Source organism: Scyliorhinus canicula, chromosome 16, assembly GCF_902713615.1.
Source record: "Scyliorhinus canicula chromosome 16, sScyCan1.1, whole genome shotgun sequence".
NCBI classification, from domain to species: domain Eukaryota; kingdom Metazoa; phylum Chordata; class Chondrichthyes; order Carcharhiniformes; family Scyliorhinidae; genus Scyliorhinus; species Scyliorhinus canicula.
The window spans coordinates 37562490-37589612 of NC_052161.1; the positions used below are offsets into that span (position 1 = coordinate 37562490).

General features: G+C 42.7%; 2 protein-coding genes across 3 annotated transcripts in view; one reads left to right on the forward strand and one right to left on the reverse strand.

Moving 5' to 3' along the window:
* The window catches only part of fam53b (family with sequence similarity 53 member B), a 149796-nt gene extending 130476 nt beyond the window's left edge, over positions 1 to 19320 (reverse strand). Inside the window, exon 1 of one of the 2 annotated variants that reach the window (XM_038821487.1) lies at positions 19248 to 19320. The gene's annotated coding sequence lies outside the window, so the exon portion shown is untranslated. Of the gene's footprint in view, positions 1 to 18859; positions 19162 to 19247 lie in introns of those variants that run through there. The other variant, XM_038821486.1, reaches the window with a different exon arrangement.
* A 4620-nt stretch (positions 19321 to 23940) lies between these two features.
* LOC119979721 (serine/arginine-rich splicing factor 10-like) lies at positions 23941 to 25348 on the forward strand. Its single transcript, XM_038822292.1, has 2 exons — positions 23941 to 24104; positions 24422 to 25348. The coding sequence occupies exons 1-2, from the start codon at positions 23976 to 23978 to the stop codon at positions 24911 to 24913; spliced, it is 621 nt and encodes a 206-aa protein (XP_038678220.1). The 5' UTR covers positions 23941 to 23975; the 3' UTR covers positions 24914 to 25348.
* The last annotated feature ends 1775 nt before the right edge of the window (positions 25349 to 27123 follow it).

A 27123-nucleotide genomic window follows, 5' to 3' on the forward strand; every position in this document is an offset into this window, starting at 1 on the left:
TCTCTTCATCCCATTGCCAATCAGTTCAACAGCTACTCTCCATTCCCAGGCTGTCCTCATCAATAGTCTCAACCCTGCTTATATCCTACTAAGCAGCAGAAATCTATCCACCCATTTCTGTTGTTTGAGATCGGGCTTCAGCAAAAGCTGGACTGGCATCCAAAGATGCACTAATGAAAATGCACCCGTAACATCGCATCTTAACTTCAAATTGTCTTTGCAGTTGGCCCCTACAGTGTTTCTGACTTTGGATTTACCCTTTTCCAGTTGCCTCTTCCTCTGCAAATAATCCAATTAGCTCTATGCCTTCACTCCTTCCTCACTTGTGGAGTCATGAGCTAGGACAGAGGTACGGAATTAACCAAAGTGAAAAAAAGTGAGAAGAGAGTGAATCTATCAGACAAAATTTCAGGAGTATTACAGCAAGAGAATGGAAAAAGATGGATTCAGCATGCGAGACAATGAGAAGTGACAGAGGAACAAAAAGTAACAACACAAAAAATTAGTGCAAGATATGTCGGCAATTACAGAGAGAATATTTGTTCTTTACATTTGTCCTTGATTAGCGCAATGGGAAGGCCATTAATGTTTATTTTAAATCTAATTGATAGTGGCACATTCGTTAAAATAATTAATTCCTGGATTACTTGCAGTGGGTTTTTGTCTTAAATTGTCGAAACAAAATTATATTTTCAACATTAGCCTCTGTGGAGTTATCCTAACGAAAACTAAACAGAGGGATGTCAGCTCAGGAACTTCCAAGAAAATGGGACAATAATTTCAGCTGCTCATAAGTAAAGACATTTATCACAGTTCCCCAATTATCATGCAACACTCAATTTCTATTGGATATTTGAAATTCTAATTGATCTTCCATAGCCTTGCTTATGGATAGTTTGTTTCCTGGAGCACAGTTGTGAGGTTTAGCAGTCAAAATGGATGTGCTTAACCTAGCCTGATCAGGTATTCCCTGTGGGGAAAAATCAAAATAGACACATTTAGAATGAAATTAATTGCTCAGAGAATTCTCCAAGATTAGGAGCTGCTTCTACAATCCCAGCACCTGACCAAGGAACTGATCATTGAATTCAGGAAGCATAGCACAACACTCTGCCGTCTGCATCAATGCCTCCGAAGTGATGATGGTCGATAGCTTTAAGTTCTTGGGGATCACCATCACCAACAGTCCGTCCTGGTCCACTCACATTGATGCAACAGTTAAGAAAGCCCAACAACGTCTCTACTTCCTACAGAAGCTAAAGAAATTTGGCATGTCTGCATCGGCTCTCACAAACTTCTACAGATGTGCGATGAGAGCATCCTAGCTGGCTACATCACAGCCTGGTAAGGCAACTGCTCGGCCCAAGATCGCAAGAAACTGTAGAGTGTGGTGAATTCAGCCCAACGCATCACACAAGCTTGCCACTCCCACACTGATTCTGTGTACACCTCCCGCTGCCTCAGGATGGCAGACAGCATTATCAGAGACCCCTCCCACCCAGGCATTGCCTTCTTCCAGACCCTTCCATCAGGCAGAAGGTACAGAAGTCTGAAGACTCGCACATCCATACATAGGAACAGCTTCTTCCCCTCGATTCCTCAATGACTTCCCCTCGGACTGATCTGTTCCCTGTAAGAACACTATTCACGACGCCCTATGCTGCTCTTGCTCATGTATTTACTTTGTTTGGCCCTTGTTCCGCACTGTAACCAATCACTGTTTGTCGATGTACCATTTGTTAATGTTCTCTGTTGATTATTCTATTGTCTACTATGTACGTACTGTGTACGTTCCCTCAGCCACAGAAAAATACTTTTCTCTGTACTTCGGTGCATGTGAAAATAAATCAAATCAAATTAATCAAAACCTGGCTTTAGGGAGACACCAATTTATCAAAGTGAGCCAGCAGGACATGACTGGTTTCCTTTTTCACTTTTTGTCCTAAGTGTAACCGACGTGGTCGACACAAGACTAAGAACATATAGATCAGGCCTTCCATAGCATTGCTAATAAACAGGATGTGCTGTTTTACAACCACAAGGATGTTATCAACAAGGTGTAACAGAACTAAACTTGCAGGAAGTCTGACACACACAAAATGCTCACTATTATAGCGGCACGGTAGCACAGTGGTTGGCACTGCTGCTTCACAGCTCCAGGGTCCCAGGTTCGCTCCCCTGCCTGGGTCACTGTCCGTGCGGAGTCTGCACGTTCTCCCAGTGTCTGCGTGGGTTTCCTCCGGGTGCGTGGGTTTCCTCCCAAAGTCCAAATATGTGCAGGTTAGGTGGATTGGCCATACCAAATTTCCCTTAGTGTCCAAAAAGGTTAGGTGGAGTTACTGGGTTACAGGGATAGAATGGAGTTGTGGGCTTAAGTGGGGTGCTCTTTCCAAAGGCCAGTGCAGACTCGATGGGCTGAATGGCCCCCTTCTGCACTGTAAATTCCATGATTCTATGATAAAGAGAGAAAAATACCACCTTCAAGTAAAAATGCGCATTTTTGTCATCACAAGCACCAAATTATATTCAAAAACATCTCCATAGGTTATAATCTATTATTTTAAATTCCTTTATTTTTGGCCCCTCATCTTCTGAAGATGGTGACTCATCTGCGCTAAGGCAGTTAGCGCTAACAGCCCTCCAACAACTCACTCAATGCTAACAGCCCTTCAACAACTCACTCAAGCAGCCATGTTGAGCCTAGATCTTCCACTTGGAGTTATTTTAATATTTGCATGAACCCTTTTTAATTGAATTGGGAGTCGCAGAAAGTGAAAGAAAGATTCTTTTAAACTTTGATTTGTCACGAGGATGTTAATTCCGTTAGAGGAACTATACTGGATAAAAAGCAGTGATCACTCGGTAACAAGTATGAAGAGTAACATGAACAGCACAGTGTGATTGAGCAGCAATTTTCCCACTCACTACATAATTATCTTGCCTGTGACAGCTCAACTACTTGCTACATGCAATGACTGACAGCATAAATTTCTGTTAGAAAATCACAGGTCAAACTCACTTATCATTCAGTCAGCAATGCAATGTGTTACCCTGTGATATGTTACTCAACATGCAGAGGAACAAATTATACAGCACACGGAACTAATTCTGGATCCATCCCCCCAAAGCATTGCCCTCTGCTCCTGGGAGGATCTAAAGGTAGATAACGAAGCTTGAATCAAATCAAAAAATGGGAAATAAAGATGTTGGGCGCGATTCTCCGCCCCCCACGATGGGTCGGAGAATAGCGGGAGGGCCTTCCCGACCTCCCGCTATTCTCCCTCCCCCACGGCCGCCCCACGACACGAATCGCTGCTCGCCGTTTTTTACAGCGAGCAGCGATTCTGCCCTAGCCGATGGGCCGATTTCCCAGGCCTTTACGGCCGTTTTCACGATCGGTGGGCACCGATCGCGGGCTGCGGGTCCGAACCCCGCGCACTCTTTGTTACTCCGCCGCCCCACTGGATCAGTCTGCGGGGCGGCTGAGGGGCATAACGGCCCGCGCATGCGCGGGTTTCACGCATATGCGTGATGACGTCATCCGCGCATGCGCAGATTGGAGCCGTCCAATCCGCGCATGCGCGGCTGACGTCATCGTTTGCGTCAGCCGCCGTTAACCTTGGCGCGCGGGCTTAGCGAAGTTCGCTAATCCTGCGATGCCGAGGTTCACGGGGCCCCGCTGCTAGCCCCGACTGGGGAGCAGAATCGGGTCCCGGCAGGGGGCGCGGAGGCTGCCGTGAAACACGGCCAGTTTCACGGCAGCCTTCACGACTCTCCGCATTTGCAGAGAATCGCGCCCGTTGATTCCACTGTGACCTTCAACTAAATAGTTCCACTCCTAAAGTAAAAGGGCATCCTGCATTTAGGATAGTAAGAAGTCTTGCAACACCAGGTTAAAGTCCAACATGTTTGTTTCAAACACTAGCTTTCGGAGCACTGCTCCTTCCTCAGGTGAAAGGAGCAGTGCACCGAAAGCTAGTGTTTGAAACAAACATGTTGGACTTTAACCTGGTGTTGTAAGACTTCTTACTGTGCTCACCCCAGTCCAATGCCGGCATCTCCACATCACGTGCATTTAGGATACAAGCCTTGGACTGCAGACATGTTTAAAGAGTACAAATTGGCCCGTAACTTCCTTTCAGACCCCAACCTAAGTGGTTGGACCATCGCACATGCGCAGCACGATGACCGGAAATGCGGATGCACAGGCTTAGTGCTGGAAGCACGCGGTGTTCAAATTCCCAGCTTCTTTTTTGCAAGATTGAATTTATGCGCTGTGCTAGACACGCTGAATGAAAAATGCAGGGACAGCATTACTTGACTTGCCCTGATGATAGGTAGGTTTTTACACCTTTTTATTTGCACTTTTGTTTCTGGGTCCATGGTCACCGAGCAGAGGCAGGAGACATTGTGAGCCATTTGTTTGGCAGGTTAATGTTTTATATTGTTAGTGTTTATTAATATATGTTTAAAATGCAAATAAAGTGAATGGAAGATATATCTTTTTTTTAAACTTTGGTTTGTCATGAGGATCTTAATTCCATTAAAGAGCACGGTAGCATAGCGGTTAGCACTGTTGCTTCACAGCTCCAGGGTCCCAGGTTCGATTCCCTGCTGGGTCACTGTCTGTGCGGAGTCTGCACGTTCTCCCCGTGTCTGCGTGGGTTTCCTCCGGGTGCTCCGGTTTCCTCCCACAGTCCAAAGATGTGCAGGTTAGGAGGGTTGGCCATGATAAATTGTCCTTAAGTGTCCAAAAAAGGTTAGGAGGGGTTATTGGGTTGGGGGATAGGGTGGAAGTGAGGGCTGAAGTGGGTCGGTGCAGACTCGGTGGGCCGAATGGCCTCCTTTTGCACTGTTAGGTGGATTGGCCATGCTAAATTGCCCGTAGTGTCCTAATAAAAGTAAGGTTAAGGGGGGGGGTTGTTGGGTTACGGGTATAGGGTGGATACGTGGGTTTGAGTAGGGTGATCGTGGCTCGGCACAACATTGAGGGCCGAAGGGCCTGTTCTGTGCTGTACTGTTCTATGTTCTATGTTCTATGTATGTTCTATACTGGATAGAAAGCAGTGATCACTTCCTAGCGATTCCAAAAGGTGGAATTAGTCCTTGGATGAGAGGTTGTGGGTTTAGTTTCTCAGGCCTCCCCTTGCCGTCGGGTGTTCTCGAAGAATTGTGTCCCTTCTATCAGGAGGTTCCTCCAAGTAGGTCTCTTCTGAGCAAAAGTCTCTCAGGAATTAATGTTTATGCTCCATTTCTTGAAGTAAGCCTTCAAGGTGTCTTTGAAGGGCTTCCTTTGTCCTCCTCGTGATTGGGATCTTTCCTTGAGCTGGATGAAGATAATTTGCTTTGGCAGTCGGGGCTCTGGCATCCTAAGCATATGGGCGGCCCAGCAGAGTTGGTTTTGGACGATCTTGGCCTCGATCCTGCTGCTATGGACTCCTTCACGGACACTAATATTAGCCCGCCTGTCCTCACAGCTGATTCAGAGCTAAAGTATATTTGGATTTTACAATGTATTTTAAGCTGTATTGTTTAAGAGTCTCCCTGATGTACTGTTAATCCTTCCAAGCCTCAAGTGATTACTTCAGATGCTTTAACAGTTTAATGCCTTTGTTGGTGTATTCAAGCCTCCTGTAAGCTAATGTGAACTATCTCTCTGACAGGTATTGCAGAATCTAGTGCAGATTCAAAATCTGTAGTCGCGATTCACCCCTGCTGGGCCTTCACACAATAACTTTGATTCTTAAAGCTCTTGACCTTCTTTTGAGGCATTGACGTGTGTGCAGGATCATGAGAGAAGAGTCAGATTTCATCTCTGCCTGGTGAGGAAGCGAATCCATTACCCACCTCAAAGACAAAGGACATCATATGAAATGATGTCAGAGGAGGAGTTGTGTGCCAGGCACTGTGCTTCAGCAAGGAAGCCTTTGTGAAATGTTGAAGGAAGACCTGAAGCCAGACTGTAGCTGCCACACTGCCTTAACAGTGAAGAGGAAACTCACAACAATGCTGGATATTTGTGCGTCGGGTCCTTTCAACATGGCATTAGTGACCTACATCCGGGTCCTTTCAACATGGCATTAGTGACCTACATAACATTTCACAGAATGCAGCTAGGACCTGCATTCAGCAGGTAATGAATGCAATTTACCGTAAGGCTTCAGAGCTTATTATCTTTGACCTATCCTCTATGAAGATGAAGGAGAGGCCCATCGCATTCTATAGGATTACTGGTTTCCCCAAAAGTAATCTGGGATGTCGATGGAACACATATTGCATTGAAGGCAACAAGAAATGACACTGCTTTATTCATCAATAGGAAGGGGTTCTTGAAATGTGGTGATAGTGTGTGGTGCACAAATGAGGATTGCCAACGTAAGTGCAAACAACCAGGAAAGTGCCCATGGCTCATTTACTCTTCAAAGCTCAATGTTACACCGATCTATGACAATACCACCAGGAATTAAAGGATGGCTACTGGCCAAATGGGAGAGAAGGGATACCCATTGAGAATAGGGCTTATGACACCATTCCAGGAAACCCAACAATGAAGCACACGAACCGTGCATGTGTAGCAACACAGGGAGTGGAGAGGACAATTGGTGTTTTGAAATCACATTTGCGATGTCTGGACAGGTCAGGGGGCACGTCACAGTATGCACCAGAGATAGTCTCAAAGATTGTTATAGTGTGTTGTGCATTGCATAACTTTGCCATTCAGCATGAACTTAGCATTCACCCAGAGGAAGTCTTGCCAACAGAAATGGATGAGTTGGAGGAAGGTAATATGGAGCCTGATGCAGGCCTATCTGGTGCAGGTGTGGAAACCCAGGCTCCAGGTGACGTAAGGGCCATTTGAGATCACCTGGCAGCTACTGCTTTCGGACATTGAAATTGTAAAATTAACAATTGATATGTCAAAATCCACCCCCCCCCCCTTTCCCCCTCTTCACAAAGAGACAGAACCGTTGTGTTTATATGTGGAAACATATATTTTATTGACCGTTATGTTTAAGTGAGAAAATGTATTTTATTACAAGAAATGTGTAAACGCGGAGGTAGTTTTATGTAACTGCTCAGTTGATAAAGTTAAATGTTAACTGGTTTCAAAGTTTTGTATTTTTATAAATTATTTTTGTTACTAAATTTTTTCCATTCAACTCTGCTAGGTTCTACAAATGTCTTACTGAAAAATCAAAATACTACATTAAATTATGAGATAATTATAAATTAATACGATAATTGAAGTAAAAAAGGCCGAAACATAGTAACACAGGTAACAAGATGGCTCACTGGGTAGCACTACCACCTCACAACACCAGGGCCCGGTGTTCAATTTGGACCTAGGGTGACTGTGGTGTTTGCAAATTCTTCCTGTGCCTGCATGGGTGTCCAGGAACAACAGAAAAGAACCATAGAATTCCTAGGAGGCCATTCAGCCAATTGAGTCTACATCGACTCGCTGAAAGAACACCCTACATAGGCCCATTCCACACCCTATCCCCAGAACCAAACCTATACATCCCTGGACACGAAGGGGAAATTTAGCATAGACAATCCACCTAACTTGCATATCTTTGGAGTGTGGGAGGGAACCAGAGCATCCGAAGGAGACCCACGCAGACATGGGCAGAACGTACCAACTCAGCAGACAGTTACCCAAGCCAGAATTGAACACGTATCCCTTGCACTGTGAGGCAGCAGTGCTAACCACTGTGCCACCAGGGCGCCATCGTTTCCTCCAGGTGCTTCAGTTTCCTCCCACAGTCCAAAGGTGTGCAGGTTAGGTGGATTGGCCATGCTAAATTGTGCCTTGGTGTCCAAAGGTTAGGTGGGGTTACGGGGATAGGACAGGGGTGTGGGCCTGGGTAGAGTGCTCTTTCGGAGCACTGGTGTAGCCTCGATGGGTCAAATGGCTTTCTTCTGCACTGCAGTGATTCTATGATTCTGTAAACACAAATCAAAAATATATCAGATTTTACAAGGACAATGACAGCAAAAAATCCCATAACAAACATACACTTTTAAGCTTGCCACATTTAAAGTTATATGATGTAGCTCAGATTTAAATAGTTTCACAGATTTAAAACAAATAACCAAACCTAGATTCACGTATAAATAATCACTTTTAATCATAACAAAAACAATTACTTAAGAACCAATAACAGCAGTGCCTGAATTAAAGAGCAAAAAGTTCTACATACCTTTAAACAATTTGTTAAATATGTTGCCTGTTGACTTCAATATAAATCTGCAGTTTAAATGCCTGCCCTCAATGTGCATTCCCAACCTCCCACGTCATAAAGGGGCGGAGCTTTCCTCCTCCTGCGCCACATTGGTACCTGCGCAGACTGTCATGCTGCAGGCCAGAGGCTGCCGCCCGAAGACGAAGGTTCATCATGATATCTGAGTGCAGGAAAGTTCACATTTTTCCATTTCAGAATTGATGGCCCGTGGCTTCCCGCCACTAGTCGGACGTTCCAGGCTATTAATTCTCCTCGCTTCTTAGCTCTGTTGTCGACCCCGCATAGGGTTGCCAACTGTGACTGAACGTATTCCTGGAGATTTCATCACATGACTTGCCGCCATGTTCCAGCCATTCATTTTTCAACACGCCCACCCTTGTGACACAGTGCCTTCCTGCGCCAATTGGAAAGCAAAAGGACTCATTATGCGACTGAATAATGCTCGACTGTCAACTAAAAATCCTTTTCCCTCCATTGGCAATATTTTCTGTCTCGCAAAGAGAAACATTCAACGCAAATTTCAAAACTATCTTTCTGAGATAATTGCAAATAAAACAGCCATGTCCTTGAGATTGATCTTCAATTCCTGGTAACTCCAGGCCAACCAGGGAGGGTTGGCAACCCTAACCCCCATGCCAAATCCAGGGGATTGGGTTATCAGAACATTCAGAGCAGGGTTGTCACTGTATCAGTGCAACAGAGACTCCTGCCTCACTGAAGATTCAAAGATTGCAGTATCACCCTGTCACTCGGAGATTAAATGTGAGGCCTGGAAAGACGAAATAAAAGATAGCATTGCAAAATTTACATTTCCTCAAGCAGCCTGTGAGATCAATTAGCTATTTAATTATTCTTGGTGCATCTCCAAGGTCTAGAAAGGGACCGATGCCCACTCTCAGTATGTGTACATCTCACTGGGTCCAGCAGTGGTGATTTAGGTGGAATATTCAGGAAAGTCTAGGCATGGTCCTCACACATGCTCCCAAAGTCCTCCTTTTCAGAAGGCCAAGCAGAAGAACTGCTCTTATCCTGGAAACAGTACTGAGGCAGTAGAAGCCCGGCCGATGTGGGGTCCATCTCAAATTGTAACCGTCCCCTCTTCCCCTGTATTGTTGTATCATCCATTACACTGGAACGTCCTCCCCTGTAAAATGGCTGATCTTTCAAAATTTCCTTAGCTGCTTTTGTCAATGCTATCCCCACCCACTCTCAAAATTAAAGTTCAAGCAAGCAACCTGCTTCTTGCCAAAAGATTGTTTGTGTTCCAGCCACATCAAAGTATTTAAGATGTGTTTGTCCAAAAAGATAACGCTCAATTTTTCTATCCATCCCTTTGAGCTTCTCCACTATACTTACCCCAATGGCACATACAAGTTGATATTTCACTGCATGAGAAATCTTAGGTTCATACCAACACACATAACGTTATGGAACCAGCACATATTTTGGTTAATATCCAAAATATTTTACATGCCAGCAACATGATATCTGCACCAAAGCTTTGTAACCATAATATATAGAAACTCATGAAAAGGACATACGTCCGGGGGCATCGATAATGTGACACTGCAAGCTATTTTAGTAAAATGCATTAAGATACAACATAACCTCTACAGATTAAATCACTTCCAGATGTCTAATGTTGTGAGGAGAGGTCTGATGCCTGAAATATTAACTGATCTTTTCTCTTTACAGTTGCAGTCTGGCCTGATGTGTAATTCCAATACTTTGTTCTTATTTCGTGTTTGCAGTTTATTTCTTTGTTGTTAGTTTAGTCAGTATTTGTTAAGCACCTAATACTGATTCCACAAAAAGCCTTGCATAATCTGCAAATGAAAGAGAGCAGTTTATAAATGGAATAAGATATCATGGCTGCTTTTCAGAGGTTTTCAAGTAATGGGTTCATGCTCAGCACGGCGCACACCTGCTCCCCAGCTTAACTGTTTCAGTCAACGTGCTTGAAGAAACTTGGATCGGACAGACTCCCTCGCAGGAAAGCTTTTAAAACTGCATTTTAGTCCCACCATGCTAGCAGCTGGTTGGATTTTACAGCCGCTACATCTATACACCAGGAAATTTTACAGGATGGTTTTAATAATTAGATTTTCTTGAAAACTGAAATTAACAGTAATGAGATTCTAAACTCTTGGTATCACACTAGTGATGTCAATGCACTCTCTGCCATGTATAAAGAAGACAATGAATCTTGTGATACAAAAGATAATCAGTCCCGATAAAAAAGGCCTCTTTAATTTGTAGTGGTTTTGTATTAAAACAGTTTATCCTGAATAATTTTCAAGAGGAAATCAGCTTTATATTAGGAGAAAAGGCTATTAATATTGTGCCCCATAAATTCTTAGTAAACTAAAAGTGACAATACAAAATGTCCATTGTACATATGCTAAATGTTTTCACAAAGAGGCCACATGGGTCTGAAGGATGCTTCTAACTGCAGATTGCTCAGATCTGATGATGGATAAGTCATATTATAATAGCATAAAGACCCAGATCCTATGAAATAGCAAACCTCAAGTTGCAACTGTAATCAACCACGGATCCTCATAATAAACACAGTTGTCACCGCTACTCCATCTCATTGCACAGTAAATGAAAACTTTACCGCACAACTTCACTGCAGGAAAACCTGTAAACATATTTTACATCTATACATTAGAATATTTCTCAATACTGATTGCATCTCCAATTGATAATCCTTCTCTGTGAGCATTAAGATTGTTATGTTTTGGGCTTTTAACATTGAGAGCCATAATGACCTATTCCAAAGTCTCCCTGGCATTAAACCTATGCAGTGTGGCTGTTTAATAATAATCTTTATTGTCACAAGTAAGCTTACATTAACACTGCAATGAAGTTCCTGTGAAAAGCCCCGAGTCGCCACATTCCGGCGCCTGTTCAGGTACACAGAGGGAGAATTCAGAATGTCCAATTCACCTAACAGCACGTCTTTCGGGACTTGTGGTTGGAAACCGGAGCACCCGGAGGAAATCAGGCAGAGACAGGGGGAACATGCAGAGTGTCAAAGGGATGTCTACATTGTTTTACTGGAACAAAGGTAGAAAATATTCATACATGGAGAAAATTGCAGCTGCATCTGTGCTTATAGTGACTGCTGGTCTCCAAAGTCCCAGGAAGGTGCTCACAATGTTGTGTTGTAAATGATGATACTGTAAACTGTAATTTACAATTTAGACCTCAACCCTATTCTAAATAATAGTTACTAATAGTTACCAGTATTTCTACCTGGATACAAGCCCCAGATGATTCACATTGCCAGTGGAGATAGACTTTTAGGCGGGGGGGGGGGGGGGGGGGGTCCTTAGGAAGTCATTGACTGATCAGGTTGCAGGCTTTCATAAAATATCACAATCTTACAGTCAGGTTAGTCTGCCAGGATCCTAGAGTGAGGAGCTGGAATAAAGACATCTCAATAACTCATCATGCAAGTGAGAGGTCTTGCTCAGATTGAAAATAACACATTCATGAAGATTTAAAATGAGGCTGGAAGCTTCACTGGGCTTAAAAGGAAAACCCTCAGGGTTTCAAGTTTACCAGGCTGGGGGAGGAAATGAATGGAAGTAAATCATTGGGAGTCAACAACCACTTTGAACTGGTTCCAGGACGATTGAATGTCTACCTAAGGAGGAGTAGTATAAAGTATATTGTGTAAGTGGGAGTTTGGCTGTGTTAAAAGTAAAAAGGGAACGTTCTGTTTGGTAGCTTCAAGTTATCTACACAAATAATGTTTAGTCAATGTTTCTCTAGTTTTCTTGTTACAGCACAAGCCTTAAAATGTGAAATCTCAGCATGTCGTTCAATCAGCTAGAAAAATAGCAGTTCTCAGTGTAGGGCACGAGGTGTGTATGGGACTACCCAATCTATGTACATTTGTCTCACCCAGTCTGATTAGTGGTTCAACTAATGCTTTAAATTTGCTATTAATATTCAGAAATAAATTCCAAATTATAAAACAATGTTCACAGGAACTGCCACGAGCTCACCCTTTAATCACAGACAGATAAGAAATGCTAAAGGAGCAGTACATGTGACGTGGGCAAAGCATGTTCCCACCCTGCATGATTTGGTTGTTTTCACAGAGAAAGTCCAGATTTTGCAAAGAATCAAGACATGCAGTTTTCAAATAAATCACTTTCAAAGCAACTGCTACTGTAATGTTCATGAAAACTCACAAATGGAAACTATTATGATTAAAAAGTGTTTACAGCCGAACAATGTAAATCGAAGCCAAAACGCATTACTTCACAGATGTGTAATGTTAATGAGAGTACAATGTGCAGAGCTCCTCTCCCCAACATCCTTCATCCCAAAGAAAGGTTAGCCAACAATTTTATATGGCAACAGTGCCTATTTAAATGAAACCTTACTGCCTATTTGCATAGAACTGCAAACATGTCCAAAAAAAGCAAACAAACAATTGGGAATAGTAGCCTTTGTTCGACGCTTCTGAATTTAGACCTGAGCACCACTTTAAAAATTAGCAAGCTTATCTGGAAAGCCAGAACCACCGCAGTAGAAATGACTCCTTTTGTTTTCCCTCTCCTCCTGCTTTCTGATACAGAACCACAGGTAGGGGTTACACTCCAACATTCAGGGGCGGACATTCCAACCATTTTTTCTTTCATCTCAGGGAAACTGTAAACAAATAATGAGCCCCAATGCCTCTCAACTGGAATCAAAGGCCTCGGCACAAACTAGGAAATGCATCTGGTACCTTTCTGGTTTATAGGAAATGTTATTATTTATATTGCAAAGCAGTTTTACCAGTACCAGGTAGCCATTGCATGAAAAAAAAATGAAAATCGCTTATTGTCACGAGTAGGCTTCAATGAAGTTACTGTGAAAAGCCCCTAGTCGCCACTTCCGGCGCCTGTCCGGGGAGGCTGGTACGGGAATCGAACCGTGCTGCTGGCCTGGTTGGTCTGCTTTATAAGCCAGCAATTTAGCCTTGTGAGCTAAACCAGCCCCTGGCTGTAGTGAGCTCTTGTGAGCTAAACCAGCCCCTGGCAACCAGTGTAATACGTATGCAGTGTTTAAAGATATTACTACCTATGTATTCTAAAGATCACAATTCAGGATTTGTTTTTTGGATTTGCCGCTTTTTAAACAAAAAAAACCAAGACTAAAATCTTTAGCAATGACTGAGATAGTAATTAATAAACCAACAAAAGAAATGGCCTACATCACAGAATGGTAACAGCAAAGCAAGCAGCCATTCAGCCCATCGTGTCTGTGCCGGTCCTACAAAGGAGCAATTCATAAGCAAATGGCACTTGCCAACTCTTTGGCCATCTTGATCAAAGATAGGTGCCTGTATAGCAGATGCTGATCTTTTCCTTTTGTGACAGCCCTGGGGCGGGATTTAACTAAATGGGAACAAAGTCCCTTAGTGAGCACCTTTAACCGCGTGCTTCCTAACACTCGCAGCGCCGGAGAAAACAATGCTACAATATGGTACCTGGGTTAGATAGGGGGCCTCAGTGGGGAATGCGTGGCTGAGGCCGCACATAACCCTGTTTTGTGCACTAAGGAGCTCCGCTCAGTGTAGCGAGAGATCCAGATATCACTTTTAAATGGTGTCCCGATGTGATCCCCAACCTCCCCCAAGCCCCAATGCACCTTGGCAGTGCAACATAGCACCCTGGTAATGCCCCTACCAGCATCACCTGGGCACCTTGGTAGTGCCAGGCTGGCAATGCCAGGGTGCCCAACTGGAATGCCAGGATACCAGGGCATGCACCTGGGGCCTCTGATCCCCTGGGAGACCCCCCACATGTGCAGTTCCATCTGGTCGCCATTTGTGGAGACCAGTATTGAATAACGCTCACCGAGGTGAAGGCGATAGATCTTGATGTCTCGCTTTAATGTGCAGATCTGCCCAAAAGTGATCCCACAATGGGCGGGATTTACATTGCAACATCTTGCGAGATCGCATTAGATTCCGCATGGTGTCGCGAGTCGGGTAGTTCCCGGGAGCAGGGTCTCCCAGCTTCTATCGGCCACACTGCGCTGTGGCGAGCTGCTTTGAGTGCAGCAAGGCCATTCGATCGTGCCATGGTCTACTGCCCACTTGAGAGTGGCAAATATCACCTCTGACAAAACAGGTGCCGGTTTGCTTACATTACCAATTTATCGATGACTTGACATAGTCATTGTCAATGACATACTAAATAAGGTGTGAAAAGCATGACTAAATTCCTTTCAGCAACCAAAAGAACACACACAGTCCCAATGCCAACAGCTTTTAAAGTTAGTAATTCAAAAATATTTGCATCTTTCAAGGCAACTTTCAACAGATTTCCATAATTCTCCAGCAAGTGGGGGAGCTACAACTCAATATTTCGGGAATTCCCTTGAGATATGTAAAAGTTATGCAAATATGCATTACAGCGCTGTCATGTTCTATGATTTGTAGCAAAAAAGTGACATGTGAACATTGTCAACTGATGCATTATGAAATAAAAGCAATTCTGACAATGCTCTCTCTCATTTAAATTTTGTTCATCATCCAAGCCAACCCCATTCTCCTATGTGTAAACTGAACTAGCACAATCACACTACTAGCTAAAGTAGACTCAGCTACTGGTTCCATTACACAATAGTTGTACTTCACTTTGAGTTAATACTTCTTATTGTTCCAAAAAAAAATATGCAGGCTGAACTGTGAGGACAACAACCTGCACAGGGGCGGCATAATGGCACAGTGGTTAGCACTGCTGCCTCACAGCACCAGGTTCAATTCCAGCCTTGGGTGAATGTCTGGGTGGAGCTTGCACATTCTCCCCGTGTCAACTTGGGTTTCCTCGGGTACTCCGGATTCCTCTCACAGGGCAACGGTGTGCAAGTTAGGTGGACGGGCCATGCTAAATTGCCCTAAGTATCCAGGGATGTGCGGGTTAAGTGGGGTTATGGGGTTGCAGGTATAGTGCGGGAGCCTGATCAGGGTGCTCTTTCAAAGAGTTGGTGCAGACCCGAGAGGCTGAATGGCCTCTTTCTGCACTGTAGGGATTCTATTCTATTCTTCTGCACTGATGGAGGTGCCTTAGAATCCATAGAATCCCTACAGGGCAGAAGGAGGCCAATCGAGTCTTCGAATGAGTACTCTGCCCATTTACGAGTGCCCGCCCCGCCCTATCCCCGTAATCCCATATCGTAACCTACACATCCCTGGAAATTAAGGGACAGTTTAGCATGGCCAATCCCCTTAACCCGCGCATCTTTGGACTGTGGGAGGAAACCGGAGCACCCAGAGGAAACCCACGCAGACATGGGGAGAATGTGCAAACTTCACACAGACAGTGACCCAAGTCTGGAATTGTGCCCAGATCTCTGGTGCTGTGAGGTAGCAGTGCTAACCACTGTGACACCATGCCACCTTCTTTAGATGAGAAGCTAAACCGAGGTGCTCTCTGCTTTCTCAGGTAGGCAGAAAAGATTCCTTGCCACTATTCAAAGATGTGGACATGCCAGCATTGGACTGGGGCGAGTACAGTAAGAAGTCTTACATCACCAGGTTAATTGGTGGGACATTGGCGAGACCATGCAGATGCTGCGACAATGGATGAATGGACATCGCACGACAATCGCCAGGCAGGAATGTTCCCTTCCAGTCGGGGAACACTTCTGCAGTCAAGGGCATTCAGCCTCTGATCCTCGGGTAAGTGTTCTCCAAGGTGGCCTTCAGGACGCGCGACAACGCAGAATCGCAGAGCAGAAACTTATAGCCAAGTTCTGCACACATGAGTATGGCCTCAACCGGGACCTTGGATTCATTTGCATTACATTCACCCCCCATCATCTGACCTGGGCTTGCGAAATCCTACATACTGTCCTGGCTTGAGACAATTCACACCTCTTTAACCTGTGATTATCGCTCTCTCCAGTAGCTCCGTCTGGACCTGTAGACTTAATACCTGCAAAGACTCGCATTCAAAGTATCGTATTGCATTTTTGACTTTGTCTATATACATGTTTCTGGAACCCACCTTTTCATTCACCTGAGGACGGAGCAATTCTCTGAAAGCTAGTGATTCGAAACAAACCTGTTGGACTTTAACCTGGTATTGTAAGACTTCTTACTGCTCAAAGACAAATAGGTTAGTTTTCCCTGTGTCCTGACCAATATCCATCCCTTAAACAACATCACTAAAAAAACAGATTATCTGGTCATTTATCCCATTGATGGTCAGGGCACTTCCCTATGTGCAACTGGTTACATTGTTATGCAATTGGTTAAACTTCAAAAATGTTTCACCATCTGTGAAGCAGGTTGGCACAATCAGAGGTCATGAAAGGTACTACACAAATGCAAGTTATTTTTAAAAAACTATTTCTTGAAGAATCTTGGAGTGTTTTACTAAATGAAAAAGGTGCTATATAAATGAAGTTGACTGCAGAAAACAAAAATCGGAGTTCCAGCATCTCAAGGGCTTTTAGCTGAAGGGATGGAAGCAGAAATTGAGTAAGTACGACCACTAGAAATGTCAGTGTGAGCGATTGGCACTGGGAACAATCTAAGATGAAACACCAGGAAGGAATAAATCAGCTTGGACAACATCAGAAACTGGACAGACGGAGGAATGACAGCGGTGCACAGAATTGCAGTGAACACAGAGAGAGCCAAGTTTGGATGGATATAAATGAAGGTTCTTGCTGCTAGAAATTAACTGAGGTTTGGTACTATCCGACAAAGTAATGTATCAGGTTACTCAGTCGATAGCACTCTAGCTCCTGACTCAGATGTTCTGGGTACAGGCCCCATTCAAATATTTGAGCCTATAATCTAGTTTATGCGTCAGTATAGTGCAGAAGGAAGGCTGGCCAGAATGTTGCTGGTGCTATGAGATGTTAAGCAACATTTTTTTCCAATCAAAGAAGGCGGTTCACCTCATCTCCTGGCCAACATTCCTTAACCAATACTGCCAAAAATGTTTGCCCACAAAACAACAGTGATCCATCTATTTTAAAAGTAATCCATTGGCTATAGAGCTTGGGACATGAAGAAGACACAAAATGTGCTGTCGACACACACAAGTCAGATTTATCCAAATGGGAATATTGTTATAGAGTGAAGAACTCACAGGTAAAAGTTTCATCATCCTTGGATAATGAATTTCAAGATCTAATTGTTGAATTATATATTCCCCAGCCCTCTCCTTAAACTTACAAAAAGTTAGACTTTTTAAACAGTACTTTCAGCGTGGATCATCTCTGGGAATAACGATACCCAATTATATCTGCTTGCTCTATAGACATTTTTAATATTTTTCATTTTTTTGCAAATCCTAATAGGAAACAAGTGCTAAGCTAACAGGTCATGGCATAATGCTTTTCATTGGAATATGTCAGACATTGAAAAATATGGAGAATCTAGAAAAGTAGAAAGTGGAACTTTAACAAATGTTCTGTAAGTGGTGAGTGACAAGAGAGTACATCTCATATTAGAAACAATGCGTTACAAAGTCTCCCCTCTGCACACACACACAAACACACTGCTGCCAGCTGCCTTCACAAAGGCGTCCAAATGTACTTACTGTACAGAGCCTCTCTCTGTGACACCAATCTCAAACCTCAAAATACGTTACACATTCCATCCTCCCAACTAGAAACAGTTGCGTATTGTGATACTAGCCTGTACAGGGAGGAATATATTACAGTATCTGATCTTGGCACCAAGTCATGCTTTCATTTGTCAACACAGTTTAAAAGGAGCATAATTTGTACTTTGTCTCATGACATCAAGTAACCCAATCAACTCTTCAAAAAAATTTCAGAACATCAGTAAATCTGGCAAAGTCTACATTTTATACGCTTGTAAAAGCTACCCATGCAAAGCATAGATGTATAAAATTGTCTGCATAGTTATAATGACTTTAAACTGTATTTTTATAGCGCAAAGTAATGCTGATCTATGTACACCCAGATAGGGAATGAATTGAATATGGCACAAGAATGATCTATATAACTGCTTGGTAGACGCTATTCTTGCTTCCATCACCGTGACTGCAAACCTGGTTTCACCTTCCCCTCACCCCAGCAAACAAAATCAAACTTTAAGGAGTTTCCCTTTAACACAATCGTGACAGTGCAAACGTGACAGCGAGAGACTAATAGCGGGAGGAAAGGTCCCCGGGATAACTGACAGGTTGGTTCCCAAACCACTTGGCGTCCAGCGGGGGGAGGGTCGCCTTTCCTTTGGCGACCCAGTTAAAGGGCAGACCTGTGGATCGATCGAGCCCTCGCCATGTGCAACCAGCAGCGCGCTGGCAAAAAAAAATCCACTAAACGGGCTACAAAGGAATCGAGCAGCCCCCAAAAGCAGACACTCCAAGCAAATCCGAGACTCCCACTCAGAATAAATCCCAGCAGATAAACAGACTTCCCACCCCCTCCCTCAAACTCCGCGACAGGATTGCTTAGAAACATAAATCGGAAGTTAAACTATTGAACAATAGGTTCGCGGCATTATAAAATATAGGTGAGCCCTTTGCTCGTTCTCAGATATATTTATTTAAATTTTACTTTTGACACGGGCTGGATATGAAACTATTGTACAGTCACATGAAAATAATACCCACAAGATCACCCATCCTTCAGGGTGAAGAGGATGCGACGTGCTGGATCTGTTTATATTTATATATATATATTACTCCAACGTTATTTCTTCAGATTAGGATTTCAGCTCCTTTGAGTGTGTATTTTTTTCTCTCTCTCACAATTCGTTGTGGTGATGCGATGTTAAAGACGTGTTGGCTCCAGCGGGGAGGTTTCTGCTGCTAATTCACACTGCTCCTGGCTGCCCTGGGCTGCCTGGGCGCTGTCACTAACTCAGGATCAGGAGCTGGACGCTCCACATTGTAACAATATGCAACCGCACGCTCCACTCGACGAGCCAGAGGGGGGGAGGAACTACCCACCCCAGCCCCCCTTGTCTTGCCCCCTCCTCCCCTCTCTGATGGCAAATACCTGGGATAAACCTCTCACTTGCTCTCTGCCGCCACGCAATCCGCAGTCTTCCCCCGGCTCCGACCTCTCCTCCGCTCCTCTCTGAACTCCGCCCCCCCCCCCCCCCCCCCCTCTCTTCCTCCTGATGTGGAACCGTCCACTCACTACAAGTAATCAGCTGAAATTGCAAAGGGAAGTAGCCTTGTCACTTCCTGGACAGTCTGTATTGTTGGGATTCTGTTGTTTTTCTTTTAAGGGGAGGGAAAAGATGTTGTCGGCCTGACCAACCATGTGCAAAGTACGAACGTTGTTTTTAGAAGTACGTGAAATGTCAGCTTTATAAAAATGATTCCATTCCTGATAGAACCCTCCCCCCCAGACTTGGACTCAGACTGAATATTTGGTGCTGTCGCGATGATCATGCTAGGTGGCGCAGTGACCCAAGTGAGAACAATTTCCTTGTGCTACAATCAGGAGAATTGGCTTTTAAAAGGGGGACATTTAGCTGCATGGGGGACTCGGCAGCCGAATGAAACAGCTACATGTTTACGTTGCAGTGTGGATTTCTTTTCTATTAGAGTATAGACGTGACAGTTATGAAGCCCAACCCCAGCATGTATTCTTCTGCTCAGAAACAACACACTTAGAAAGGAATAGAATAAAACGTCACGTTTGATAATTTAATTTAATTCTGTTGAATGCTGACCCGAAGGCGAGGGTAATTCGCCACAAAGATGTGTTGCTGAACTATACAGAAGAGGGAATTGGCCCCAGGTTTGATTTCTGTCCTCAACTGGGCTTTAGAAGTGACCACGACTGCCACAATGAGAATGCTAAAAATGCCCCCTTTCATTTGAGTTCTTCATGTTGTACTATTCTGTGTGCATTGTTTTTAGACTATCTGGAAGAGGTGACCAAAAGCGTTCAAAATGTTGAGGAAACTTTTAAAGGCAGACAGGCTAGATCAAGCTGTATAACCAGGGGAACTGAAGACTGCCACTTACAGGGAGGCGGTGAAATGGCCAGATTTGTAATGATGGGATGAGAAGCTAGCATATGCATTGAGAATGCGAGACATCGAACCAAGAGGACCATGACGTGGACCACGGAGAGGAACGGCAATAGAGGACAGAATGGGAAATATTGACTGCAAAGAAAAGTCAGGAGCATAAGGAAGGACCACAATTGTTAACGCGGAGCGTGTGAATGATAGCTGTTACAAATGGAGCTCTTCTGTAGATCCTTCAGAACGGCAATCATGATCAGACTTACTTAATTCAATCAGTAGAACTTATCTTTGTGGAGTGCCATGAAATAAAGAAAATGTCGCACTTGCCCATATCCATGGATTGACTTTCTCAGGGACTGTTCGACAGGCACCAGAAGCTTTGTTTGTACTTTGCCCAACTAACTAATGGCCTTGTATAAAGGTAAACAATTGGCTATCGGGCTGAGGGTTGGATTACAACTGCACTTGATCCTGTCTCCCAGACTTTGGAAGAGGGTCATTTGATAGCAATAAGGATTGGCATCCCAATAACTTTACCTTCTTTTACCCCTGGTGTACTGGGGTCATTATTAGTTCTCCTATGGCCCCCCAACAAGCTGATATCAGTAACTTAGTGCAAATAAAGGGGTCACAACCAGCACTTCCAGATTCATATAGCTTGGACAGTGCAGTTACCACGTGAGCCACTGATGCATGTTTCTACAGATTGAGCATCCCTTATTCGAAATTCGAAAGCTCTGAAATTGCACTTTATTTCGAGCGCCGAAATCATGTTTCTAGTTTAAAAAATAACGGTGTTCGCCCGAGATCTAGCTATGCGACGTTTCACAACTTTACCCAGACAGGTATACCAAAATTCGAAAAATTCCAGAATCCGAGACTCTCTCGGCTCCAAGCATTTCAAATAAATAATACTCAACCTGTTTTTCTATAGGGTTGGAAAGCTCAATCGTATTGTTACTTCAAACAGCAACTTGCAAAGAAAAAAATCATAGTTTCGAGCAGTGATACGGTTTAGAAGTATCACAAATAGTGTTTTCAGCTCAATGGTTTCAGGTGATTTATGTTTTTAAAATCTAGTGACACTTTCTGAAACCATTAATATCATTCACACATAGACAATGAATAAAGGCTTTCCTCGTTATTTTCAGAGCAACAATGCCCATTTATCCCACTGATGACTTCCATTGATCATAGGCTTATCAGAAGATCAATTGCACCCTGCGTTTGTCCAGATTAATGTGAGTGAATATTTGATGTATGCAGTTGATTTGCTTCATTGTTCATTCAAGATATATAGAATAATTGATCTAATATAATACACATTTAGGATGTGATAATTGGCCAGCTAAATCTATGTACTTTAGTTAACTGAAAGTTTATAATATTCTTATGAATTACTTCAAACAGAGAAAAATTAAGAATGCAGTCTAATAATATAAACTAGTAATTCTGTGTCCTTCCCTCCAGTGAGCATATTAACTCACATGGTTAAGTACAGCCCTGTTCTTGGCTCTTTTCAAAATACTCTGAGATTCCTTTCCATCAACAAGTACATTAGCAGCTTTTTAATGTCCTAATTTGTGGTGTTTGTATTTTGTTTCTTTGTTGTTCGAGGTTCTTGTTAAACAGGTTCTAATACAACTCCCCCATTACAGATTTTCATCTGCTACAGATGTTTTTGTGATTTTATTGATTTCATGTTCAGTTTAAGAGAATGAAACTCTTATTTTTTTCTCATCTATACTTTTAATTTAAAGATTTGGTGACCTAAAGATATGTAATTCCTTGGTTGTTGCCTTTTACTAGTCCATGCTCATCGTGTCAGCCAAGGACGTTACCACCAGCTGAAGTATTAATCATTTTTGCTCTAAGTAATCACAAAGGTGCAGGGTGAAATTATTACTCCTTCCAGATTTAGTTAGTTGCATATAAAATGCTTCAATTGATCATTGCCTCCATAATGCCTCCATAATACTGCTCCACGAGCATTTCCTTTGTTACTCAGATATTGCACTAGTGGGCTGAGACTTATTGACATAATCCAAGACAAAGCAGATCACTTGATTGACATACCATCCATCACCTCAAACATTCATTCTCTCCACTGCGGTCGCATCGTGTCAGCAGTGTATACCATCTACAAGATGTATTGCAGAAGCTCACCAAGGCTCCTTGAACAACACATTCCAAACCCATGACCCCTATCATCTAGAAGGACAAGGGCAGCAGATGTATGAGAACATCACCATGTTCCCCTCCAAGCCACACACCCATGCTGACTTGGAACCATATCGTCATTCCTTCCCTATCAAGAGAGATAAATGTAATTTATAGTTTACTTTTAGTCACCTCTTTTATATGATTCATTCTTGATAACTGGTATATAAAGCAAGAAGCTATTCTGCATGATACACCTGATGTGACACTATGAATGTTCACTCATATAAACTGTGGGACAGCACTCCCTATTTATATAATCAGAGTGGAACTTCATGGTGCTACAACACTTTGTGATGTTGTAACAAGGGAAGTTAAGAAACATTAATAACTATACATCCACCTCCCTTTAGAACTTTTATGTTTATGTGACAAGTCAATAGAATACATATCATTCACCAGGATCAGTGTTGGCTTTTTGAGCTCATAGCCTTCATGAAATATATTCCTAGCCTCACTGTCATATTCTCAGGAAAGTGGGCACAGTTTTAAGTGATCCAGATCTGCATTATTAAATATCATAGTTTTCAGTGAGTTTAATTTAGTGTTTGTAAGGAAGGGTAAACCTATAGTTAGATTCATATTAGACAAAGGTGTTTAACATGTGTGGAGGAATAGGTTTCAGTTCAATCTGTGTTCCTATTGTGCTGAGAGAATTTGTGGCATGAAAAGTAAACCTGATGTTGGAGAAATTATGAGCTGTTGCTTAGCAACCAGGGGCACCTTTAGGGTGGGAATGTTTCTTGAGCTTAGTTTTAGCAGGATTTACTGCAATTGGAGCTAGGTAGTGAGAGTGGAAGCAGCTCTCACAGCTCTGTTAGAAGCAGAAATGCCATACAATGGAGTAAGGTGCACGAAAGCAAGCCCCAGGGGAACTAAACGATAGTTAGTTCTAGAAAACGGAATATAAAAGAAGCTCCAGGCATATTGAGTTAAAAAGAACACAGAGGAACTGCCATGATAACAGAAAACGGTTCATGAAAATCAAAGTCAGACCTGGTAAGAGAAGAGATGATGAGATTGGCTACAGACAAGCCACATATAGAAATCATAGAAACTCCAGCGCAGAAGGAGGCCATCAAATCGACACTAACCCTTCAAAAGAGCACCCTACAAAGGCCCATTCCCCCACCCTATCCCTGTAACCCAATAACCCCACCTAACCTTTGGGCAATAAAGGACAATTTAGAATGGCCAACCCACCTAACCTGAACATCATTGGACTGTGGGAGGAAATCAGAGCTCCCAGAGGAAACTCATGTAAACATGGGGAGAATGTGCAAACTCGACACAGACATTATCTGAAGCAATTGTAAGGTTTGGTGTCCTTATTTCCATGTGTGAAGCAATAATATTCTTTTGAGGACTGAGTACCTGAGTTTATGTAGAATTTTATATGCATGTTGCCATTCAAGATAAAGAAAGCCAGAAAGGAGAGATGAAACCCTTGCTGGATTCATTGTTAAAAAGTGAAGCAGGGGCGCCGTTGCCCGCCTCTTTCTCTCGGTGCAGTCGCCGCCATGTCTCGGTATGCTCGTCCGCCGAACAGCTCCCTCTTCGTCAGGAATGTCGGGGATTGCACCAGAAAATTTAAAGCAATCCGCTGTAACTGGCGAACCCACAAAGAAAGTATGAAAGAGCCTTTTAGATAGAATCCAAGCATAAGACAAGCAGACAAGCCAAAGACCTCTTAAGGATCAGGCTTGAAGAAAAGAGAGGGAGGGTGAAAAAGATTAAAGCTTGAAGAGGGAAAAAGTCAAGGCTTCGATTTGTCTGCAATTGGAAAAAAGGTTGTTTTGTCAAAGTCAAAGCCAAGTGTCTTATTTGGGCCAGCGCCTCATGTCAAGTCCTTCTGGCAAGCACTTAAAGAGTTAAAGGTCAAGCTGACGGTGCAAGGTCAAGTTTACAGCCAAATTTAAGATTGTAGGATTTGTTCGAAACCTGTGAAAGTGAAAAGCCCCCTTAACAGCTTAGCATGTTTGAAGATGTTCGTGATGCAGAAGATGCACTCCACAACCTCGACCGGAAATGGGTGTGTGGTCGTCAAATTGAGATCCAGTTTGCTCAAGGTGATCGAAAAACACCTGGGCAGATGAAATCAAAGGAACGAAGATCGTCACGAAGTTCACCACGATATGACCGTTATGATGACTATGATAGGCGGAGGAGGTCCAGGAGTCGAAGTTATGACAGGAGGAGATCACGGAGTCGTTCTTATGATCGAAGTCACAGGCGGTCTGACAGCCCTAAAAAGCACAGGCGTCGCCATCGTTCTTATTCCAGATCTAGATCCAGGTCAAGATCTAGATCCAGGTCTAGATCCAGATCAAAATCTGCATCCAGAAAGGATTCTAAGACACGGTCGCAATCAAGGTCATGCAGCCATTCAAGATCCAGGTCTAGATCGAAATCCAGATCACTAAGTGGCCACAAATCTGATAGTCACCATGAGGACTGAAGCAATGGATGGTCATCAACTTGCAGCTTCCATTTGTGCTTTTTCTTTTTGTTTTTTGGGGTCTTGTAGTTGTTAAGAGGTGGGTACTGTGTTATGACTACAGGAAAACTTAGTGTGCAAGACTAATTTGTTGATGGTGCTTGAAAGATTTCAACCATGATTTTAAACAGAATGATGCAGTAACTACAACTGACCAGTTAATAAGGTTCAAAGTGCCATTAACATTAATGTTACTCATTGGGTTCATTGAAAGACAACTTGTTCACTATTGTTTTTAGGCAAATTCAGAAAAGTATATTTGATCCACGGCTATGTTACTGTTAGTAATTTTTTTATAAAACAGTGCCCTCTATACTGATTGTCCAAAAATATACTAAATTGTTTTCCCAGTTTGATATTCTGATGGATTAATAAAGCTGCTGGTACAAATCAAAACTGTGTGAATTCAAAATTTGTAAAAGTTACTGTTAACAAAGAATATGTCATCAATGCAGTGCTGTATTAACATAACTTCAGTGTGGGGTTTTACATAATTCAAATAATTGCCTGAAACACGTTGCTTGGGGAATCAATTTACAGAAATTCTCGTTATTTTACCCAACTGGTCACCTTAAGCACAATCAAAAGTATTGGCAATATGTTGCCCACAATCTTAGTTTTGTTCATGTGTGTGTTTATGCAATGCAGTAGTCTGGCATGCTTCCTGTAGTATTGATTTGTGTATTTTGCATGAATATTTCTTTTCGTTCTTGGCTGTAAAGGTATAATTTGCCAATGCCATTAGATAACTATCTGCAATTTTTATTGTAAGACAAATGCAGGAACTGGTATCTGATGGAGGAATTGGATTTTTTTCCAAAACAGCAGAGAGGTATTGTGATCAAACTTTTTTCTTTCATGTAGAAGCTTGTAAAAAGAAAAAGGGATTTTTATACCAAGTCTTTTTAATAAAAGCTGTTTGTAAAAGTTCATCTACAGTAGAAATGTTATCAATTTAAGCTTTAAAATGCTAAGTTGTCTAGGTCTTCGCATGATTAGTAAAATGTGACATTTTAAATCAAGTATTGATCATTCTAATCTTTGTTGCTCTATGGTATCAAGTAATAGTATATTCAGAAGATTAAGAACATGGGGGCCCTAGTGAGGTCATATTTAGCCATTCATCTTGTGAATTTGGACAAGCAGAACTGGGAAAGGTTTTATGTAATCTGATGTGAATGACTTAATCGACTGCGTTTGGATCTCATGAGGGTTATATGCTTAAAGAAATGGTTATAATTTTTTAATTCTTGCCAGTTTTATGTCTGGCCCACTGCTTGAGCCAGGACAGGTTCAGTGTGTCTTGGTTTTAAAGTCCAGTTTGTTTCTTGCCGTGACTCAAAAGAAGTGAAAAGATTCTATACTTGCTCTGAAAGCTTGAGAAGACGACAAATACAGGGTATGCTTTTCATAACTTCCTAGAATTCAGTTTATGATGTGCTGTGCAAATAAACCCTCTTGCAAACTGAGCACAGGTTATCAATTACTATATTTCATCTAGGTTTTTGAGTCCAATGTGGATGTTGTGTTCATCCTTTTTGTTCATGACAGCTGACTGTAACTTCATACTTGTAAATAAATCTGTGCTGTATAATGAAAAAAAAAAAAAAAAAAAAAAAAAAGTGAAGCAGAGGCTTTGTTAGAAAGGATAAGTGGAAAACCTGAAGCAGATACTAGGAAACATTGTTTGAAAGAAGATTTTAAAGCATTCTTTTTGGGAGCAGAGTTTGGAAACTGCCTGGAGCAATTGTGAGAGAAATCCGGGGAAGATCAGTTGAGTGGCATCGGCCATTTGGTTTCTGAGTGGAGTGTTATCTTTGAAAACTGTACACATTTGTGACGTTAAGGAGGAGTAAAGAGTATTGTATCATAATTAAGCTTTTCATCTTTAATAAATATGTTTTTCTTGTTGTTAAAACAGTAGCCCTGTGACTCTGTTCTTCCACGTTTTCAAAAAACGTTAAAGTTACGACCTTTTGAGCAAGATTCCAGAATGAAAATCTAGTAACACCAACTGGGATTTTTACAATATTATTTCTCGAAATTAAAAATCTATTAAAAAATGCTGATTAAAAAATAATTTACTGGACTTCCGGTGGCGGCGATGTTTTAGTGAGCCGCACATTCAGCGGGCTCTCACTCCGGCGGGGCTTTAGGGCTGATTCCCCGCG

What these genes read in the sequence shown, in the direction of transcription:
- LOC119979721 (XM_038822292.1), top strand. Translation starts at nt 23,976, where the DNA reads ATGTCTCGGTATGCTCGTCCGCCGAACAGCTCCCTCTTCGTCAGGAAT. An exon ending in GTATGAAAGAGCCTTTTAGA is followed by an intron (nt 24,105 to 24,421) that starts TAGAATCCAAGC and finishes AAGCCCCCTTAA; the next exon opens with CAGCTTAGCATGTTTGAAGA.